This window comes from Galleria mellonella, unplaced genomic scaffold (genome assembly GCF_026898425.1).
Source record: "Galleria mellonella isolate WM207_F2 unplaced genomic scaffold, CSIRO_AGI_GalMel_v1 utg74, whole genome shotgun sequence".
NCBI lineage: Eukaryota > Metazoa > Arthropoda > Insecta > Lepidoptera > Pyralidae > Galleria > Galleria mellonella.
The window spans coordinates 3,654,082-3,671,242 of NW_026442147.1; the positions used below are offsets into that span (position 1 = coordinate 3,654,082).

Below are 17,161 nucleotides of genomic sequence, written 5' to 3' on the forward strand. Positions count from 1 at the left end.
ATTTAAAAATAAAAGTAATTTATTTATTTTATTTCTTTTTTACCATGTATTTATTTTTAACAAAATTAAATTAATGTCACGATACAAAGTATAATAAAATTTACTATTTAATATTAGCAGGAACTCGTAGCTATACCCACATAAATTAGCTTTAAAGGTAATCTGCATATACAAATAAGTGTTTGTAATTTTGAATATTGTCTACTTGTAATAGAAGTAACAAGCAGCCAAACAAACTTTTACATTACAAAATATATATGTATAATTGAAACATAAATATATATCAGCTGGACAAGTAATTGTTATATACTATATAAATATTGGATATAAGAATGTAACTAAAACATATCTAAATTCAAATATTATGTAGGTATTTACTGAATAAAATATAGGGTATGAAAAATGGTGATTAAAAGTGTGAGTGGAGTATGCCCCCATAGTTGGAATTCTTCGCGTGCTCGTGACGAAATGAAGTGCCATCGAGTGAGTGCGGTGCTCCCGCTGCTTTCAAACACGAAAATCATAATTTTTCATGAGCTCGTTGATAGGTTTTCGCACCGACCGCGGTTTCCCGCCGCCCCGCGGCCTAATTACCGCCGCCTCACGATACGTCACCGCGGTGATTAAAAAAAAATCACCCATCCCTCTCCCACTAACGGGCGAGGTGCGGCGGCGTCCCACTCCGACCAGCATTTTTATAAAAACGCAGACACCGACCGCGACCGTCCCGCTCGTTCCCGCCGCTTCACCACGCTACCCGCACCCTTCGTCTCCTTCCCGCTTTTTACGAGACGTAGGGGCCGCCACCCGGGTGGGGGCGGCGACCGCGCGAACGCAAAATATTGACCATCGGAAAAAGTCGCGTCGTATCACAGTCATCAGTCGAAAACGAGTCCCCGTGAGCACGCGACCCTTCGCCGTGACTTCGGTGCGCATCGTGAGTCTTCGGCTGCGGTCTCGGCGAGTCACACAAGCCGCCCGCTTATTTTTCCAAGCCCCCGCCCGGCGTCTTGCCGTCCGCGCCCAACAAGTGGCGTAGACGATCGCTCACGGCTCACACGCTGTCTCGCGTTCGTACTTTGCACAACTTTTCTGAGCGCTCCCCGCTCGGTGCCGCGAGTTTGAAATTCGATCGCGTGTTCGAAACTTTTCCCCGAAGTGTACAGAGACAAAAGTGGCGTGACATAGGGCTTCAGTGGCGTGTCGAGAGTCGGTGCGGTTGTTGTGGGTAGACTGGAGTCGATGCACCTACCGCACGCGAGCCCACCGGCCCCCACCATGGCGGATGTATACTCCCATATTCACGAGTACTACCGGCAAAGTCATGGTGAGCTGGTACAAACCGGCTCCCCGGCTGTGTTGTGCTCGGCCCTTCCTGGTCATTGGAGATCGAACAAATCGCTGCCAGTGGCCTTCAAAGTTGTGGCTCTGGATGATGTTCAGGATGGAACGCTAGTGACAATAAAGGCTGGCAATGACGAGAATGTGATGGCAGAACTAAGAAACTGTACTGCGGTAATGAAGAACCAAGTGGCGAAGTTTAATGACCTTCGGTTTGTGGGTCGTAGCGGACGAGGGAAGTCTTTCTCGCTGACCATCACCATCAGCACGTTCCCATCACAAGTTGCCACTTACACTAAAGCTATCAAAGTCACTGTGGACGGACCAAGAGAACCTCGGACTAAGCAAAGTGAGTGCATAAATTTCACACAGTTCGTTACAGTATTAATACAATCTTTAAATGTTCGACAAATTTCAATATTATACAATAAATTTTTTTTGTGTATTTTTTATTTATATATTATATGACTTATCTTATGTTTGACTTATATTGACTTATATTTATGCTTAAGTTATTTATAAAATAATATAATTGTCTATTCCACGTGAAATAATCTGCATGCACTACATCAAATAGATTAGAGCTCAGATATATTTTGTTTGTACTCGATTATATTGTTTCAATTCTCATTATTATGATTTCAAAAAGTTATAAACTAACGGCTCACCAAAATAATCACAATTCAAACTCTGTCGAATAGAAAATGAAATGTTTCAACAGATGTTTGTTCCAATATAATCATTGTGAGACAATAAAAAAAATAATTGTCTGAGTAATTCATGTGCGCGCGATATTCATGTATATGTATGAATGTGAGGATGCGCGCGCGGCGCTTGGCTCACGGCCAGTCCGCAGTCCCGAGGTCGATTTTGCGGCACCACGGCATTTAACCACATTCGAAATAGTTTTATTGTTGGCTAATACTTTTGAGAAAGAATTCAATAATATTACACACAACCGGAATAATATTATAGTCGTAGTGTAGAGGGGGGAAGGAACTATTAGTAATGGGATCTAACAACCCCATTGTAAGAAATATACACTATCTCGTCGACCTCCACACTGCTCCTGGAAACTATCATGGATTATTCTTATGAAATTTTTCATGATGGGCTAACTGACCTGCTTTTATTCTGATATATCATTTCTGACAATTGTTCACGATGGTTTCCAGGAGGAACCACGTGGAGGTCGACCTAATAAGGCATATTGCTAGCAATAGGGCTGTCAAACTCCATTGCTAACAATCCCTTTCCCCCCTTTAAGTCCTTAATTGTCTGTGGTAAGAAATAAATAAATAAATTGGTATTCCTTTCATCGTATACATTTCAGTATTATAGTACCTATTGCCTAGTATAGTATTATATTTACCTGTGCTTAATATGCTATTAATGTAGATTAAGCATTTTTTAATAGGATGATAATAAAATACAAGAATATTCGCGTCTAATTGCTGTGCCCGATAGGGTTATAGTACCCTATCGGGCACAGCAATTAGACTTATACTTTTTATATATACTTTATTAATTATTAAGATTTTTTATAATAATATTGTAGTATGCAATAAATAAATTAAATTAAATTAAATATCACCATCTACACTATTGGCATACGCTGGTGGAGTATCAGTGAATGATATAATAATAGGTGAGGATGAAGTTAGGTCATTTGACCCATGTAAGGAATTCATTAGGAAGTTTCCAGAGGAGACAACGCAGAGATCAAGGTATATTGTTGTCAATGGGAATGTTTAACCTCATTACAATTCTAAACTCCTTTGTTGGGTGGTATTGTAAAATACTCTGTCTAGTCGACTTTTATGAGATCCGGAAACTACAGTGGTTAGTTACTAGTAATTCGCCAAACTGGCCTGACTTCGTACCATTGTTATATCCTTTGATGATGCCCTGCTATTGTTGTACCAATTACAAAGGCAGATGTATCTTTTTAACTATATCCATATAAAAAAATACCTAAAGCTATTATTATCTATTCTGTATTACAGGTAAGTAGTGATAACGCCTCATTTAGAAACAAAACGCATTGTATATCACAATAAACTTAATAACATTCATTATCAGCGATCAAAAAATCACTGATAACAAAGGTCATAAGAGCTGCTACCAGTGGTGATCGGTTTTACAAAATGTTATCGGTATATACTAATTAATTTTATTTATTTAAATTTTAATACATAGTGGATCTCTATGTACATTTGGTAGACTTAAGACCTTGCGGTGTTCTCTACCAGCCAACCATTAGGCAAATAGAGAAATAAGTAGGCGATGCATTCATGAATCGAAGAAACCTAACGTAATAATACTTCATATATTCCTATATTATAAACATATAATTTAGACTAATATAAACATACACATAATATGCGAAATAAACATATACATATAATAATACTAATTAATGATACTCGTAATAAAAATAAACAAAATAATAATAATCCAGTAACTGATATGTAAGGTATTGAAGTTTATATCTTTCTAGCTGAATTTTTAGTGTCTAGAGCAGCTGTTTTGCTAATTCTTTTTAATGATTAAGTCATTAAAAAGAATTAGCAAATCAAATATTACTAGTTTGTATATAATATAGTAAGCGCTAGTAAGTTATTGAAAGATATGAAATAAATTGTGTAGTATGCAAGTGAAATGAAATGAAATGAAATTTATTTGCTAGAAACATTGTAGAAAAGGTGTTGCATTTGTGAAGTTTATAAGATGTCCATTATGTTTTGCCACATCAAATGGCATGCAAATATTAACTATTGAATTTATTCATTGGCCCTTTTATACAGGTTCACTAAGGATTGCAAATATACCACAGATAGAAAAAAGAAGTGTAAACACTAGGAATAAAAAATATAGCGTTATGAAAAATTCATGATATAAAAACTAAAAATCACAATTGACTAAAATATAGAAGTAGTATCCTATAGTAGTTCCCACATTATTTTACAGTAGCAGGAATTGGGCATATAATTTTGAAGTAAATGCTGTCATTATCTAAAATTTGACTATTAAATATTGAATACTATAATGAGAGTTTGAGTTGATTTAAAGGAAAGTATTTATACAAATTATGTATAACAAGACTTTCGAATACATTACTCCAAATCACGCAGCCGCGGGAGAAGAAATCTAATAAAAAACCAATAACAATGCAGATGAAACTCTTTCGTCCGAAATTAACATCTGGCGTGTGTGGACGTGAGAAACAGTCAATCACGAAGACATTAATTGCTACTCCATTTAATCTTCAACTACTCGAGGAATTAGCGTTAACAGCATCCAAACAAAAATAACTTCTCGTAGGCACTACTCTTGTCTCCTCGGTCGATCACCGTTAAGTGAAATCTGTTTTGACGTGAAACTTATATATGGACGCTTGTAAGCTTTTAAACGTCTTGTTTGTATTTATTTATACATGCTTTGTGTATGTTTCTGCGTATAATGTTGAAGTCGTTTGCTTGGGTACCTCTGTCCCATTCGTGTCTCAACCGTAAAGCAGTTGTGTTTGCATGGCAGTGTTTCGGTTTGAAGGGTGGAATATGGCGTGAATTTACAGGGTACAGAGGAATAATATCTGGGTCCTCAGGAATGGCAACGCATGGGAGTTATTATGGGCGAAACAGTATACTCTGTTATGTCCATGGTACTGCTCATGTCTGTAGGCGATAATATGTAATATGTAGGCTGTAATCGATTAATAAAGTTGTTATGTACATTTTTTTTTATACCACTTAGAATGGCAAACAAGCTGACGGCCTACCTGATGGAAAGTGGTAACCGTCGCCTATAGACATGAGCAGTACCATGGACATAACAGAGTATACTGTTTCGCCCATGATACCTCCCATGCGTTGCCATTCCTGAGGACTCAGGTGTTTTATTATTTTTATAGGTTTATACTAGTAAATAGTATTATCTATTATTGTTTGATTCATCCGAGTTAAAATTAGAGAGGAATACCTCAAAAAATAACGAATATATTATATTAAAAAAAATTAAAATGGCATCTAACTGTGCTTTTTTTATATTTTGTATATATATAATTATGTATATATTGGTATATTAATAAGTAGACAATTTTTTATAGGTGATAATGGAATGGTAACCCCCCCTCCCCCCACCCTGCATTATCAGTATACACTGACAAGGTGCCCGTGAAGGATGATAGTTGAGAATTAATGCAAGTCAGTTGGCCTTTCATAACGAATTCGACTAGAATTAACTATTATGGTTCCCAGATTATACTCGACAGTTGGCTGTTAACTTCAGTTTTAAAACAACATAATAATTTATATAACAAATAAAATTATATCTAAATATATTTTTATAGATAAAAATAACTAGGTTGAAGCTTAAAAGAATGCCACGAATTAACCAAATAATGAATAAATTAATGTTACAGTTTTTAAACATATACAACATTATCAAAAAAAAAAGTAAATACTGACGAAAATCTTTCCCAATAAAAAATTAATACTTACCTCACCTTAATAATACTGTATCTGCCTACTAAATGAATTAAACAGAATTCATAATATTTTGACACCACAAATCTATTTTGGATATTACGGGCGCACCGAGCGCTTGTGTAAACAGTCGGTCCAAACTTCGGCCAATAATAAAAAGACAGTATGCGGAAAAACTAACATCCTCGGACGATAAACTTCAAAGAGTCCGTGTTAATAAAGCGATCAATGGAGTCGCAGCTTAATGACGGACGGCGTAATAATTATTGTGAAGTGAAAGAGACGTAGTTACACAGATAAATTGATTACAGTAGGAGAAAATAAAAGTGAAGTAACATACTAGGAAATTGTATATAACGTATATGTTACATGATTTATATATAATATAACTTCTAACTATAGTATTATAGGGTTGAGATCTTTATCTATAGTAATATTATAAAGACTAAAATTTAGATTGTTTGTTTATTTGTAATGGATAGATTTAAAAACTACTCAACCGACTTTAAATATTCTTTCACTTATAAAAAGCAACTTTATTGTCGAGTAACATAGGCTATATTTTGTTTTAGAAAATTCTATCTAACCGTGCGAAATACGCTTCAACGGATATACCATATGACACATAAGACATAATTTATAATAATAAATATGGGTTACAATTATTATGTACATATAGGTATTGTTTAAAATTGTTATAATTAGGTCAATTCTGTGAGACTTATGTACTGTACATTAGTTTTGTAAAACTTCATAGACAAGTAGAGTGGACCTAACCTGTATTGTTACCTCTATTTTATTATTACCTCTATTCTGCTCTACCAGTAATAATAATGTTTTTTTAATGAATTTATAACTATTACTATTATTTGACTTGAATAATATTATCTAGAATTATAGAATATAGGTACAGTATAATTAATTATTTTATAGATTTAATTTTTAACGTGATCCATTTCATTCATTTATTTTCATCGATTATGGATTAGTTTATCATGTATTTCACTACATGACAAACTATCCCATACCTATAATATACACTACATAGTATAAACTTTACTCACATCTTTACTCACACCACGAGTAAGCTGACAACTTAATTAACCTTCGCCAAGTTTCAGAAAGTTTGCGCAAATGAAACAATCGGCGCATTTAATATGCGGCACTTGCAGATCCAGCGGTTACCAAGTTTCATGGTTTAGCCACGGCCGCGTACCAGATGTAAACAATCTCGGGTCGTAAAGTCCCGTTTGATCTCCCCGCCCCCGCTCGCCACGGCCGCTGCCTCTAAAATATGGATTTTATGTCCCTGCTTGCTGGTAAAATACCACATCCAAACCCTCATTACCACCCGTTCGGATTATTCTAATATACTGGCAACTAAGAAGTTGTATATATTCTTAGGTAAATTAATTCAATAATTTTGAAATTTGCTCCGCAAACCCGATGTCTTCAACTATATTAAAAAAAAGTCAGGAATGTCTTTATTTCAACCATTCAGTCTTCTTTAAAAAGTTACTAACTTTATTTCCATTTTATCCAATTCAAACTAATATATTATCAACAATGATATAAGAAGTCCACGGTACTGCTCATGTCTATAGGCGACGGTTACCACATTCCATCAGGTGGGCCATCAGCCTCTAGAATGGCAATTCAAAGTTGTATAAAAAAAAATCATTTGCCAACTAGCTGTCTTCGTTAACATAATTTTAATTGACAAAACTTTAAAGACGTGACGATTCTTAGACTTGAAAAAGGATACATTTATAGTGGGATTGTTTTAATAAATACTTTAATTCATCTCATATCTCTTCTGTAGAGAAACGGCTAAAGTATTTGTTTAGTTATTAAATTATATTTAGCAGATAATAGGTAATAAAATTACAATAGTTTTATTACAAATGACAAATAAAATTTACACTATAATATCCCATATAATATAGAACATTTCTCAATAAACATGGTCATAAATTAACATGACTACTGATCAAACACATAAGACAATGCGGTGTCTGTTATGGGACACCGTCGCCACTCGTCCGTCTTATGAGCCATAATTCTGAATCCATTTATTTAATACGCGCCTGTCTCGTCCACATTAATTTATGTATGACAACCCGTTGTTAGCTCTCCAGATATTTAATGCTCATTTTGACACTTATAAGTCGTATCACTCATTCGTTTATTGTACCAGCGGTCCCGAATTGGTCGCGATGGCTTTTGATTTGAGCATTCTTAACCCATTATGTGAGACCGAAATAGATCAGACGTGTCGTAAAGTAAAGCGCGACCAGATACAATAAAACAGGAGGACGATGCGACCGAAGCGGCTGGCTGCAATTACTTTGGTTCAGGACGTATCATAATGAAACTAAATAGCTGTCATCGTAACAAAAGAAAAATAAGGGCACAACTTATGGGATATAAATTGATTTAAATTCAAGTCAATTAGCATATCTAGGGACTTTGCTTATTAAACCTACGTAATTATAGTAAGTAGGTATATAAGATATTTTAAAGTAAAACTATTGTGTCTATTTATCAAATATATTTATAAAAATGTTTCATTTTTGACAACGACACGTCATTTGATGTGATCCATTTATTTTTCAATGAATTACATGATAATACCTACGTGAGTTCACCCACGAAGGAACTTTCTAAGTGGGTAGAAAGGAGACTAACAGAAGTATCATGTTCCACATTTCAACATTAGACATCTCTGCAACCCTGTTAATATTCAGAGCCCCGCATATGCGAAGGGTCGGAGAACTGAATTTAATTGAATACTGGCATTAACAAATGGAGCGGGCCATTTCCGAGTTTCACATTTAACTTATTATTGTACCATGATGCCGTAACGTTCTTCAACGGGATTGCCGCGTGACAGCGCGACGGGCCATCCATCACGTTCTTAATTTAAAATACCCGCGATTTGGGAAACGCTCTCACGAAACTCGCTAATCTCTCAGATGCGGACGGGTTGTGTTTGTGTTTACACAGTAATTGTTTAATATACATACTACTTTTAGCATGCAATAAAAACGTCAAGTCAACATCTGATTATCTACGTGCAAACAAAACACTGCCGGCCCCGTTGTGCACGTGTTTAGAATTCCCTCTAAAATTAAACTACTTGAAACAATCGCGAGCATTTTCGGATAAAGAGCTTAACAAAATGTTTACAAGTTAAAAACAAAGTAGACAAAGTGCTCGTAAACGGTTTAATCTCGTAATAAAATTCGATATACCTGATCGATTGAGATAACTCGCGATTCGATTAAAAATGTCTATAAAACACGAAAATAGACGCAGCGGTGGCGTCTCAGTAGGCTATCGATTAAACAAATAAAAAAACGTTTCGCCGGTTGAAAGGCGAAAGGCAACATGACGGTAGAGCGTCATAAAAACGTATGGCACAGAGAAGCCGACTAACTGCAGTAGTAAACCGGATCGTTTTGTATACAGACCCCTTGATATAGACGTGGTAAACAGTACGCGGGCCGTGTGTCGCCGCCTTTATGGTCCGCCTTTGTGAGTTTAGTACTTGCGGACGTGGCTTAAGACGACAGCGACCCCGCTCCTTCTATCACTGCTTTAATACAAATGATTTGTCCGCATTTTACTATTACGTTGCGGAAATAATTATGTAAATTTAAAATAAAACTGTATATGCTTTTCTTTTGTTACAGATTATGGTTATGGTCACCCAGGAGCGTTTAGTCCGTTTCTTCTCAACCCTGGATGGTTGGATGCTGCATATCTTAATTACGCTTGGGTAGATTACTTTAGACCACCACAGATGAGGGAACAAAACCCTTCGCTTGTTAAAGGTATAGTTGTTTATTGCTTCACCTTTTTTTTATAATACATACCTTCCGATATTTCGCTATTCTGTGACGTTAACTACCTTTAGTTATTCTAATAAACGTTATAAATATTTATACACACATAATGTTTCAGGACAAATAATAGACTAAATCTTATCAATTGTAAAAAAAAATAAGAAATAAGTTTAGAAATGAAATTTTTTTTGCATAATGTATAGGTATGTGCACAAAAAAAATTTACTTTTTTGTATTAATATTTTCTAGACCACCTACATTGTACACGTAGAAGTGATAATAATAACAAGTAACTAAAGGGGAGAAAGGATTGTTAGTAATGGGGACTAGCAACTAGTTATATACTCTATAGGGTCGACCTCCACGCGGTTCCCTCTGGAAACCATCATGAATAAATGCTAGAATATTGGTCCCAATCAGCTAACTGACCTGCTTTTTCATCCTCACCTATCATCCTTCTTCCAACTGGTACTCTATCAGCGCAGGCGGTGTTACTATTTCATTATCATCAACTGAAAAAAAAACCAGTAACTGGAAGGAATACACAAGGCTAACAATTCTTTCGTTCATAATGCAAGTACTACTTTCTGACATTCCACAATAAGCGGATCAATTTGGTATTTGCTAATTTAAAAATTCCCGACCTGGCAAACACTCGAAAACACGTAGCCTGCAACTGAGCCAACCCTTCAAGGCCGTACAACGAAAAGCTACAGAAATAAAAGAAGCACCTCTTGAGCGCTGAAAAACAACACCGCCCCGACCGAAGCATAACCACCCGCTGAAGTCCGCTATCGGGCGAAGTGGGGGGAGGACACAAAACGTTTAAAAAAGCACTGCCTTCACGTTCGAGAGAGTGTGGAGTCAATTTTATTCCGATGCTGGCGACCGCGCCACCAACCACTTTTTGTTTCCGTCGTTGAAACGCGAGGAGCGTTGTACTCCTACTCAAACGGCTATCGACTTTTATTAAACCCCCCAGCATATGTTATCTCGCTCAGACATATTCAAAATCTAGTTTATTTAATACTAGCCGTATTCAGCTTTGCTACTTTGGTGTAGTATGTAAAGTATCCTATAATTATATTAATCTGAGAGATCTGCGTACTCAACTTTGTGGTTCGGTTGTCCAAATGTGTTTGAGTAATAAACGTCTAAACATTTATATTTATAATATTAGTGAGATTAATTAACGTAAAGTACAATTGTACTATACGTTTAGGTGTGCTAGATTTCTCATAAAGCAGAAAGAAAGAACCAAATGCAACTTCTAATCTCACATATGTAAATACATGCCTTACTTTGTCCATTTTCATAACTCATCTCATATCTACGGATAATACATATTAATACGGGAAACATACACCTAATAAAAATAAGTGTAATAAAATGACACCAAATTACTTGAAACTCAACGTATTTTACATGAAACCTTGAATAAAATTGAATATGAAACATACATGAGGAGATATAATTCAGAATACACAGCCTAAGCTAATATAAAAATTTTCAAATCTTAAATTGTTCCGGCTGAGAATTGAATACTGAACCTTATTTACGCTAAGCGACTCCCATAGAGTCATTGCACTAGTCAGTTTTTTTTTTTTTTATTTTAACGGCAATAATTATGAATAAATTCTTGATATCACTGCAATTTTTGAAATATGATTTAGGAATCAATAATTGTTGTAAAAAATAAATAGTTAAAATGTTTAATAAACAAAAATATAATGTTATTTGTTACTTGTTCATCAATTACTAATTAAAAATAATGACCAAAGTGAAACAAAACCAAATTTAAAGGTCGGGGATCACCTCAATCAGGCGCGACGCCGATATTGGCCCCCACCTCACTAAATTACCCCCTAGTTACGTCCCTTCCCACCCTCGCTGCCTTTTAAAGTGGTCTGCGCACTGCCACTGCTGCAAACAGAAAAAGTACAAAACGGGAACGTACGTTGCACCACCTCCGAGCTCTTTGTGGCCCAATCTGCACCTCCATCGTGTCCTTTTTATGCGCTAGCTTCTCTTACACACGCTATCGAGAATCAAAGCTGCACGACAAGAACTTTTTGAACACTATTGCTAATGAAAATTTCACGTTGCGAACTCTCTTTGTCCGCTTCATACTGAGATAACTCTGCTTCCTTATCGCGATAGAGCCGGCTTTGTGGAACACACGTGTCCGTTGCAACGGCTTTACGCGTGCCCTGCATTTCTAATGTATCCTCACATGTTCAGCGCTACTCGAACGCAGAAAGGAGACGTGTACACCGAATTATGGCGGAATGTCGTGTCTGCATCGTAAAGAACGACGTCATGTTCGGATAAATAAATATTGCACCCTCACCCTCCCAATATCGTACTAAAAAAACATCCCTTTCGGGGAAGCCGCCTTTAAACGCCTACAGATTGTACATTATCCTTACTACGATTATGCACCCTCGTTGTTCAGGGAATCAACGAAGTGCGCGCGAGCCTCGGTCTGTCCCCAGGGGCTCGTCTCTCATATTACGTCATGTTGGCCAATCAAGTATTGATAGTGATAGCAAGAAGCAGAATGTTATATTCATAAAAACAGTAATTAATTATTTTTTTTGTCAACAGGTGGCGTGACACCAATAACGACACCTCCAGTCACGCTTGCTGGATCTGAGTTATTCCCGTTTCCACAAGCTATGGCTAGCTTACCACCTGGAGGACTATTACCACCTCCCGGTGCATTTTTGCCACCAAATGGGCTTCTACCCTTTCCACCACATCCTGCAGAGCTAGCGTTAAAATCATTACCTCCCGAATTATCGTTGAAGAATGGAATGTTGCATTACGATGCTTTAAGGCAACTCCAAAGTAATGTCTCTTCAATGGACACATCGAGTGCTCGTCTATCGCCTACTAGTAGTAGACAAAGCAGTCCACGGAGTATGGGAAATGTAAGTCCAAATAGATCAAAAGCGGATTCTAAATCGGAAAATAACTCAGTGCATGATGCGACTATTTCTGACGAATCTGACGAGGAAACGATCGAGGTTGTAAAATCAGCTTTTCATCCGACGAGACCTGCGAATGTTGAGCTTCAAGAAATGAAGAGAGTACAGCCGGCTGATTCGACCGTATTTGACCAGCCACGAATCCGAAATGAACTAAAATCCCCTTCACAGCGAACAACGCGTGTGTTATCTACGAGTCCAACGTCAACTAAAATCACAAATGGGACGATAGGAACGCATAAATCAGTGTGGCGGCCATATTGACATTAGTATTGTTAGTGTTCGATTTAATTTTAATATCCGCCTCTATGAGCGGTGTTGTTGAAATGTGATAAAACAATGAGCTTGTAAATAGTATAGGTAACAGATATTAGATTAATTTATAAAATATATTTATTGTTAGAGATATAGATTGGAATTGACAACGTAGATTAGCGTTAAACGTGTAAATATTTAATAGAAAATTGTTACTTTATTGCAAATGTGTTCAAGCTTATCAATAAATACAAATAATTTTGTATTGAATTCATCTACAATATAGAGTAATGATTAAAATTTTAAAACGATTTGTAAAAATATTTAATATTCATGAAAAATGACTGATTACTATAAACAGTGTTATGAAAGACATTGTACTAATTTGTAAATAATGTAAATGATATTTATTCGATAAAATATTATGTACACATACAGTTTATGTCAACGGCGGTATTATAATCATACCTAATGTACATATGTAAGTAGAAATATTGAGATAAAGAGATGATTCTGAGAAATTAAAACTGTATTTTATTAATAACCAAAATTTATGGTATATATAATATTCTGCAATGATCGCAGTGGAGCTATGGCATTTTAATGGAACATTTTAAACATTGATACAATTTGAATATGTTTACATTGTACAGATTCAATGTGCAATGCAGATGTTGTAAATATTTATAAACACTTAGGTAGCAAAAACAACTATAATACTGCATAAAGCAACACCAATAGGTGCAAGTGAATAATTTTATATAGAACATTATTTATAAAGAGTCAACAACGCGCATGTTATTGTCGTCCATTTGTTATCGTTAGCAACTTAACATAGGGCTGACCGCATGGTTTTATGCCACTAATGTATTTTTTTTATACAACTTAGAATGGCAAACAAGCTGACGGCCCACCTGATGGAAAGTGGTAACCGTTGCCTATAGACATGAGTAGTACCATGGACATAATAGGGTATACTATTTCGCCTACGATACCCCCCATGTGTTGCCATTCCTAAGGATTCAGATGTTATTCCTCTGTACCCTGTAAATTTACGACATATCCCGCCCTTCAAACCGAAACACAGCCATGCAAACACAACTGCTTCACGGTTGAAACACGAATGGGACAGAGGTACCCAAATCATTGACTTTTGTACAAAGTCTCTGGTATTATTCAGATTTAACATAGTTTATAAGATCTGTAGTGCACTGACGAATATATAGATATAATGTGAAATCGATTTTCATCATAGATCACGTTACAGCAGCATAAATCACTACGTTTATCCTACATAGCACTACAAAAATATTCAAGAATACTTTATTTTCAATATTTGTAAAATTTACTAGTAACTTCATTGCCAGTAATCACCATGATTTTCATGCAGTTTTCCTTGGAAATCAATGTGTGATTAATTTCTACCGAATTCGTCACTATCGGCCAACAAATTTAACGCAACCTGTGTTATTATTTACATGTATAATAATAATATTTCAATTTCATATATATAAAAAAGAAGCTATACTAATTTTTGTTTTCTTTTACATTCGTTTCAGATTACTCCGCTCCTAGTGACATTAATTTTGAGACAATTTGGAACTGCAGTTTATTTTTTCGAGGCATAAAATTACCTGTAATAAGGCAAAGGTTAGATTCAGACACAAAATATCGTGTTCTAAATGAAAATATTTTTATCTTAATATATACACAAAATAACAAGATATGTTAGTCATACATCGGTATGTTTTAACATGATAAAAGCTTTTGTTTTAAAACTGAGCTAAATATAATCCCATATAATACAATATACGGGCGATTCACATAATACTCCAGCACGTGTAAGCTTGTTTTTGTTCCAATATCCTGATGATACGGTGCATTGGACCTAACACAGGAAATTAAATAGCTCTATATGCATCCCGTAATGCAATTAGATGGGTACTTACATATAGGTGCAATTTTCCACATGCGTCGCACCGTGGCGTGATGCTATCAATTGTGTTTGCGAGGTGATCCGGTTAGCTGATTGCCGGCCCCGTGCCGCCGCCCCTCAGCCGCGGTCAGCCGCCCGCTCCTCAAACAAACTAGATGACCGTAGATTATAGAGCTACTAGAAGAGACGAAGTTTACTTTCTTAAAGCTTGAAAGTAAAATAGATGAGAAGAAGATTACTAAATCACATAGTGGTATCTGAGGTAACTCATAATGGGTAGATTACTTTTGTAGCTAAGATTTGATCAAGTATTTTTCAGAATATTGAGTTAGACAGAAAAGAACTGAGAAATTAATATAATTTAGAATTGAGTTCTAAAAACATACGACTTTAGTCGTTACAAAACTAATTTAAGTACGATTAACGCACTATTTATTTAAAAAATAATCGTAAAATCGGTTCGGATCGGGTGACAGGAAAATTCAGTAACTCCTTTGAACTTGTTGCTAAAAAACTGTCTTTTAATTAAAAGTAATCATTATATTTGTTTTATCTCATTCAGGCCACTCAATGGATAAAAAGTGAATTAAATTATGGATAATAGGTAAGTGATAGACATAATTATTTATCCATTAATATATTCAGATAGTATCTCAATACATAATAAATAAATAAATATTAATCACAGTCAAATTCTGTTACTGTTATCATGACCTTTTTCCCTACTTTCAATTATTATGAATTGAAATGAAAGAAAAAATAAAGATTAAGCGACTTATCCAGTAAATATAACTCTGTGCAATTCAGTGAATAGACTTTCCTCATTATGTCGAGCTTTGATTCGCATCTAGCAGGCGTCGGGCTTATGATTCCCTTTTTGGTGAACACCGGAGCCTCTATATTTTACAAACATCATACGACTATCCTATTTTGCAGTATTAAAAAGCTGTGGCCAAACACCCGCCTTTGCATCAGTTCATTTTCAATTTCAAATTTTGCCGTATGAATGCTTCAATAGCATTGCAAGTATTTCATGATTATGACAAATACCTATTTTGTGGTTCGTTTTCATAAATCAATTTAAGTAATTTTTGTCAGTCAGAAATAACTTTGATGATTGCATATTCTGTAAATTGTGGAGGAAAATATGAATAAGACCATGTACATACATACATATCGTTCACGTTTGTCTCCCATTAGAGTGAATAAGATCATTGCATAGAAAAATAACCATTATTATTTTATCCATAACTATTGTTGTACCAATGGCTTGTAAGTCAAAAGCATATATTCGAAACAAAGTAATAATATTTTTTAGATGATCCTAATATTAATTAGAATTTTTTTCGTTTATGGCTGAGATTTTTGTGTTAATATAAGTTTATGGCGTGGATTTTATGTTTTAAAAGTTTGATATTAAAAAAAACAGTTTTAACAAAATATGCATGACTATAGAAATAAATAAAAATACATCTTTGAAATATTTTAACAAAATAATAATTTGAAATTGGTTTTTAAATTTACGAAAAGTTCATACAAATACAAAAAATAAATATATTCGAATTCAGCTCTTTATACTACAGTTGATTATAAATGAAATACGTAGATTGTACCACAGGAAACGGAAGTACCTATATTAGCAACTTTTATGCAGAATTTACATTACGAAATGAATTTGTCTCCTGCTGCTGCTTGCTGTCAAATAAATAAATATTAATTATTATTATTAATTAATATTATTAATTATTATTATTTTGCTTATATTGTTGTAGTGTAAATTCATAGTCAAGTTTTACCAACAAATTCACACACAAAAAAATAATGTGTATATTTTCCATACTTACTCTCCAACGATGAAATACACCGATAATCTATCTATGTCACATTGTATTTTAATATATTCAGCAAATGGTCACGTCTAATTGTAACATAGAGAATGTTACAATATCGACAACAGACAAAAACTACCCTTAACTACTCTATTGAGGATTATGGTCGTGAACATTTTTTTTTTTTTTGTTGAGGAACTAGTTTTGATACTACAATTATACAGTTTATACATATATTATACAATTACCTGTGCCATAATGTTTGGAATTTAATGTTATTAAATCAATAACCAAAATAACCCGGCAGTATGAAATCTTTCTGGACATTATTTTCACATTCGTTTACAACATAAAATTAGTTGTGTTAAACTAGTTTTGAAGACAACAGATAACAAACTAGTTAGGATTCTGTGACGCTAAAACTTGCATTATAAAATTAAAAGTTTCGTTACGTGTAAACAAGTTAATAAAGTTA

The 17,161-nt window shown here is 35.0% G+C and overlaps 1 protein-coding gene across 1 annotated transcript; it reads left to right on the forward strand.

Moving 5' to 3' along the window:
- Positions 1-887: 887 nt before the first annotated feature.
- Positions 888-13,390, forward strand: LOC113521137 (segmentation protein Runt). Its single transcript, XM_031909017.2, has 3 exons — positions 888-1,690; positions 9,524-9,664; positions 12,284-13,390. The coding sequence occupies exons 1-3, from the start codon at positions 1,243-1,245 to the stop codon at positions 12,928-12,930; spliced, it is 1,236 nt and encodes a 411-aa protein (XP_031764877.2). The 5' UTR covers positions 888-1,242; the 3' UTR covers positions 12,931-13,390.
- Positions 13,391-17,161: the final 3,771 nt, after the last annotated feature.